The sequence below is a fragment of the Ipomoea nil genome, unplaced genomic scaffold (assembly GCF_001879475.1).
Source record: "Ipomoea nil cultivar Tokyo-kokei standard unplaced genomic scaffold, Asagao_1.1 scaffold0982, whole genome shotgun sequence".
NCBI classification, from domain to species: domain Eukaryota; kingdom Viridiplantae; phylum Streptophyta; class Magnoliopsida; order Solanales; family Convolvulaceae; genus Ipomoea; species Ipomoea nil.
Genome location: NW_017617410.1, coordinates 548,729 through 555,689, shown reverse-complemented (window position 1 = coordinate 555,689; position 6,961 = coordinate 548,729). Strand labels below are relative to the sequence as shown.

Below are 6,961 nucleotides of genomic sequence, written 5' to 3'. Positions count from 1 at the left end.
GTTTCTTCGCCAATATCCTCCGGGCGGCTCCTTGAAGACTCCAAACTATTTACCCCTCCAACCCGGAGACCGCCCTTCTGTATGTATGTATGTATGTATTGGATCAAATGAGAACAAGTCCTTAAGAGTGAAATAAGAACCAATTTCAGCCTTACATTTGGAAAAATTGGACGAATAATGTCAAATTTAAATAATAAAAAAAAGCAGTGACATTATTTTCCTAATTATCACCAACTTTACTATGCAAACTTTAACAGAAAATATGTAACTATCACACTTTTTCAGGTTTGCACATTTAGTATTAAAATTTTACATATTTAGCATTAAAATATTGCACTTGCAAAAATGCGAAAGTGCATTACAATATTGCACTTAGGGTTTCGATTTTATATTCTATGACTTAGTTATTGATTTTATTTAGTTTAGTTGTTCACTTTTTAGTGTTTAAGATCTAGCATTTATGGTTTAAATTTAAAATTTAGCTTTTTCATTGATTTTATAAAATTTATCATGTTTACACATTTACTTATTAAAAATGGTATACTTAAGTGTTCAAATTTTTATATTGAAATTGATGATAATTACTAAAATATTACTCTATATACATACATACATACATACATATATACATAATACATACATACATACATACATACATACATACATACATACATACATACATACATACATACATACATACATACATACATATATATATATATATATATATATATATATATATATATATATATGCCAAGATTTTGTGGTTTAATGGCACTCGGGTTAGACTCTCATATGGGAGGTTGTGAGTTCGAGCCTTAGGAGAGGCGTTATTGGGTCTTTGTAATTTTTGCAGATGTAAAACTGGGAGCGTTATGCTGCAAGGTGGGCACGGTTATAGATTCATAATGTCTATACTGTTGATTCATAATTTCTAAACCGTAAATTCATGTAATAGAGCTATATGTTCATAATTTTCGATGTTCATATATCCAATTGTTGAATTTTGTATTCACAAATCACAGAACTATATGTTCATAATTTGATAACTATACAGTTTAGAAATTATGAATCTACAGTACAGATATTATGAATCTGCAGTACAGAAATTATGAATCTACTGTTTTTAAATTATGAATCTACTGTATTTAAATTATGAATCTACGATTTGGAAATTATGAATTTACAGTATAGATTTTATGAATCTACAGTATAAAAATTATGAATCTACAGTATAAAAATTATGAATCTACAACGGTGCCCACCTTGCACGATGGGCACGTTTTCACAGCATAATTTGCCTGTAAAACTGAAACAAGTTTTTTTTTCTCTTCTTCAAGACAAAAGCGAAAGTCATTATATCGTAGACCGCGGTGCACGTGCAACGCGGTCAAAACGGCGTCGTTTCTTTAAGTAAAACAAAGGGCGCGCCGTTATAGTTAACGGAGTAGGCATATTTGGTGTATTAATTATCAACTGACACTACAGTGTATTTAAACCGATACTGCCGTATTATTTTATATATTATCAACTGAAACTGCAATTCAATTGAAGTGAAACTATAGTTGTGTTGAAATGAAAACATAGTGTATCTAAACTGACACTGCCTCACATATTATTTTTATATTATCAACTGAAACTGCAATTGAATTGAAATGAAACTGTAGGTGTGTTGAAATGAAACTGCAGTGTATATAAAATGAAACTGAATAACATTTCACATTTTTAAGTGTATATTATGTAATGAAGCAGTAGTTATATCGAAATGATCATGTAGTTGTGTTTTAATGAAACTATGGTGTATATATAAAATAAAATTAAATAACATTTTCACATATTTGGGTGTTATAATATCGAATGAGACTGTAGTTATATTGAAATGAAACTGTAGTTATATCGAAATGAAACTGTAGTTATATATCGAAATGGAACTATAGTGTATACAAAATGAAACTGAATAACAGAGTTACTTTTTGCGGAATGACGCAGAACAACGCGAAACAGATGACGTTTCTTTTCATTAAATAAAACGACGTCGTTTTGACGCGCGGTGCATAATCGATTATGCAGGTGCACGATATAATTTACCCAAAAGCGATGACTTGCCTACGGAATATATTGGCAAATTATATCATGCACCATGGTGCATGATCAATCATGCACCGCACGTCCTTTTTTAAATGAAAAGAAACGGTGTTTGTTTTCCGCCGTTTCGCACCTTTTCGCAAAAAGTAATCCTATTATTCACTGTCATTTTGTATACACTGCAGTTTCAGCTCAACACAACTACAGTTTCATTTCGATATAACTATAGTTTCATTCGATATTTATAGACTCAAATATGTGAAAATGTTATTTAATTTTATTTTATACACATTATAATTTCATTAAAACACAACTACATGATCATTTTGATGTAATTACAGCTTCATTGTACAATATACACTCAAATATGTGAAATGTTATTCAGTTTCATTTTATATAAACTGCAGTTTCATTTCACTATAACTACAGTATCATTTTGATATAAATGCAGTGTCGGTTTAAATATACTGTAGTGTCAGTTGATATTTAATACACCAAACAAGCGGACTCCGTTAACTATAACGGCGGACCATTTCTTTATTTAAAGAAACGGCGCCGTTTTTTACCGCAATGTGCATGCACCGCGGTCTATGATATAACGACTGGAATATATTATTACGGATTTACGGAGTATTTATTAGTGTAAAGTCATTATTTTCATAAAGTACAATTAAACCACAATGCTTACCACGCGCCGGATTTACGGAGTATTTATTAGTGTAAAGTCATTATTTTCATAAAGTGGCTTATGGTCCACTGGTATTGAATTGCTCCCTTATGTGGGAGATTTAAGTTTTGAGCCAAGTTGTAGGCGTAGTTTGTACGGGTATCCCCTCCCTTTGTAAAAAAAAAAAATAATAAAGTCATTATTTTCATAAAGTACAATTAAACCACAATGCTTACCACGCGCCACGGAGAAGCAAGTACATATATAATGTCGAAAGGCCCAAAATCACATGGACTGATGCTGTTGATTTATACCCAATTAGATACTTATATATAGGAGTATTGAGTGAGATGAAATTATTCAAATAATATGATACTTGTGAAATTAGAACAATTAATCATTTTCAGGCAGTGGCCGGTCCGGGGGATCTATATACATATATATATATATATATATATATATATATATAAGTATTGAGATACATCTAGATTTAAAAAAATTAAATGTAACAATTAACATGTCAACAATTTACACATGTAATTAATTATTGATATAGTAATAAATTATTAATTTTAGAAAAGGATCATTTATTATTCTTTCTACTACCATATATATATATATATATATATAATAAAAGTATTGAGATACATCTAGATTTAAAAAAAAATGTAAAAATTAACATGTCAACAATTTACACATGTAATTAATTATTGATATAGTAATAAATTATTAATTTTAGAAAAGGATCATTTAATATTCTTTCTATTACCATATATATATATATATGCCATATTAATATGTGTGGGGGTAATAATTCATTAGGACAAAGTACTAACTAATAGCTGACTAAATTACTATATTTGTGACATTACTATAGTGCAAATAGGTACTAGTAATTTCAACTGTATAACTATAGCTGACTAAATTACTATATTTGTGACATTACTATAGTGCAAATATGGTTCTAGTAATTTCAACTGTATTACTATAAATGAAAATTGCATCTCAATCAACCCAATAAAAATTTAAAAAATTTGATTTGTTATCAACGGCATGGTTACCTCATCCACTAGCCTTCTGGGCATAGATGATAAGAGACATTGACCAGCCCCAATCAAAAGAAAAAACTATCAATCTTACTATGTTTACTATATATTACCACATTACTATATCACCATATTTGTCATAGCAATGTGAAGTATCTTAATTTGCAAAATGTATAATGTTGTTGATTGTCATAGCAATGTTAAAAAGCATGTCAACATCCAAGCAAAATAAAATCACAAGTAAATTACAGTCGAAAAAAAAAAATTATCACAGGTAAAACCACAGTCGAGATTACAAATGTTGATGGGCTCTGATAATGTAAGATGTTGAAACAAAAACAGAACAATTAGCTCTGTTGCGCCACCTTCAGGCATCAACCTATTTCCTCAAAGTCTGCATAATATACTCGGCATAGAGGTCCCTGCAAAGAATGCCACAACACTCAAAATCCACTGCAGATGAATTGAATCATCTCACACCCACATTGATATGGATTTCCGCAAATAATGATGATATGTAAATCTTACATGGAGTACTTAATAGCCTCAAAAGCAGTATCCGAAGGCAGGAACTCGTTAACTGCGACCTCCTTGTTCTCGTTCTTCTTGTCTGAAGAAAAGACAGATTCAAGAAAATGTTGTTATTCTACAAGTAAGAAAGGTGTTCATGCCTTCACGGTTCAATACAAATTGCTATAGATTATAGAGAAGAGCATACAATCTTCAAAGAAACGACGGATTTCAGCTAAACGGTGAGGGGGTAGCTGGCTGATATCAGTGTAATGGCGATATTCAGGGTCATCTGCACATACTGCTATAATTTTATCATCCTTCTCGCCCTATAACAATCATCAAAGTTTTCCGCATTAATATTCACCATTACATGATTGGAAGGTTTAATGCTTAGGGATGAAAAGAACCTGATCAATCATTGGCATTAGCCCTATGGCCCTAGCTCGGAGAAAACAACCAGGAAGAACAGGCTCCTGTATAAAATGTCAATCTGTTTAGCCTATCCACATTCATTAATCTAACTCAAAACTGCAACATTCAACATTCATTAAACCAAAGCTGAAACTTCAATAACCTGCATAAGGACTAACACATCCATTGGATCATTATCTTCACATAGCGTTCTAGGAATGAATCCATAATTGTGAGGATAAACCACTGATGAATACAAGATACGATCAACCTGCAAGTAATCCGTCGAAAAATTATAGTATGAGAGGACCAGTGACTCATTCAAACACTTTGATCTGTTTTAATGAAGTTGTCATATGCATAAAACATGTGTATATTCAACTGAGATGCAGATATCAGATAATGCACTATCCTACCTTAATCAGACCAGTTTTCTTGTCAAGTTCATATTTGACTTTGCTCCCTTTTGTAATCTCAATAACCTGTAAAAAATGCAGCACAAAGTCACAAATCAATGCAGCACAAGGTATAATCTAGTCATAATATCATCTTCATCATCTTAAGCTTAGTAATGGAAGAAATCTGCCAATCATCAATCAAGAAAATAGGTGGAAATCCAGTCCACATAAAAGCAGAAACACTACTTACAACATTGAAAGTTTTTGGTGCTTCAGCTCCTACAAATAAAACAAAAATAATTAATGGAAACATTGTTAGGATACTTATAAATTGCCATCACATTTTTTAGACTTGACCCTTTATTGGGCTCCGCCCAAGAATCCCCTAGCCACCAATTGATTCTCCTCCCCTGACTAGTTTTTTTTTTTTTTTTACCTGGCTCTAATATATCTTATTAAGATCAAGCCCTTACCACTGTACCAAAAGTTATAAGTCGTACTTTTTATTTTCTTATAGACAGCCATCACATTTTCAAGAGGACAGACGGCTGGACTGAGTCCCTTCAATCCCCTAGTGGACTTGGCCCTTTACAGGCCTCCGCCCAACAAACATCAAATTTAAGCAGAATAAAATAGTCCTGGAGGAGAAGAATCATCACCTATCTCAAGATCGTGCCAAGGATGAGCAGCAACAGATCTTCTGGACATAGAAGAGAGGATCCTCTCATTCAGACGAGGAGTCCGCTTTTGTGGAAATGCAGCAACTTCATTGGATTGGCTCATGTTTCACTGATTACTATAAATAAATCAAAACACACCAAGGATTAAACAAAAAAGTTTCTCTATATAAACCGAAGCTGCAATCTTGTGCAGATACAAATACAACATCAATTCACCAAGAAGAGCTATATATAAAGATGGAAATGGAACACTACAGCATGTCATATTTATAGTTTTTGAGCATATTACAATTCAAAACAAAAACTTAGGAGAAAAATTTAAGACTTGAATCATGCTAAAACAATATAACTAAGGAAACAACAACAACAACAGGTAACACAGAAAAAAGGAAAAGAGCAGAGATAGGAGAAGGGAGCAGTAATTGACCTTGTTTTCAACGAAAATGGCGTAACAGGTGGTGAAAGTAGGTCAAGGTAGAAATGCAACTGCGAGATCAATTCGGTGTCGTTTACTATATAAAAAGAGGTGGGAGGTGGGTGCCAGGCCGCCAGGGGGAGCAGACAAGTAACCACGTTCTCACGCGTAAACACACGTACTCCCTACTCAGCACCCAAATCTTAAGGAATCCTGTCACCAATGTCCAATAGTTATTGACTTGTGTGGATCACGGTCTAAAAATAACATCAATTTAAATAATTTTTTTCATACAAATCACTGCAACATATATTTTTATAACTCATAATACATATTATTCTAAAGTATAATATGTACTATTCTAAAACGTAATGTACATTATTCTAACTCATAAAGTACATTATATTATCCCAGAAGTTTCATTATTCTAACACACAATGTACATTATTCTAACACATGTTATACATTATTCTAACATATAAAGTACATTATTCTAACTCATAATGTACATTATTCTAACTCATAAAATTAAACGACGTCGTTTTGGACCGTGATTTTCACAACTGTGTGGACCGTAATTTCCCCCAATCACCTCAAGGGCTCAAGGTCAATATTGACCGAGTCTATCGAACCTTGCATTAAGAAATAAATATATTTAAAGTAACTCTCATGTAAGATCGTCTCTCATATTTTTATATGTAAAAATGGTCGAGTCTATATAAAAACGTAATATTAAGATGAAAAAT

At 32.2% G+C, this 6,961-nt stretch overlaps 1 protein-coding gene across 1 annotated transcript; it reads right to left on the bottom strand.

Annotated features, from left to right (window-relative positions):
- Window positions 1-4,008: 4,008 nt before the first annotated feature.
- LOC109179990 (soluble inorganic pyrophosphatase PPA1-like) lies at window positions 4,009-6,337 on the bottom strand. Its single transcript, XM_019329467.1, has 9 exons — window positions 6,228-6,337; window positions 5,780-5,916; window positions 5,371-5,399; window positions 5,139-5,204; window positions 4,886-4,993; window positions 4,719-4,784; window positions 4,517-4,637; window positions 4,327-4,408; window positions 4,009-4,220 (listed from the first exon to the last, which is right to left on the bottom strand). Exons 2-9 carry the CDS (start codon window positions 5,901-5,903, stop codon window positions 4,178-4,180), a joined length of 639 nt encoding a protein of 212 aa, XP_019185012.1. The 5' UTR covers window positions 5,904-5,916; window positions 6,228-6,337; the 3' UTR covers window positions 4,009-4,177.
- Window positions 6,338-6,961: the final 624 nt, after the last annotated feature.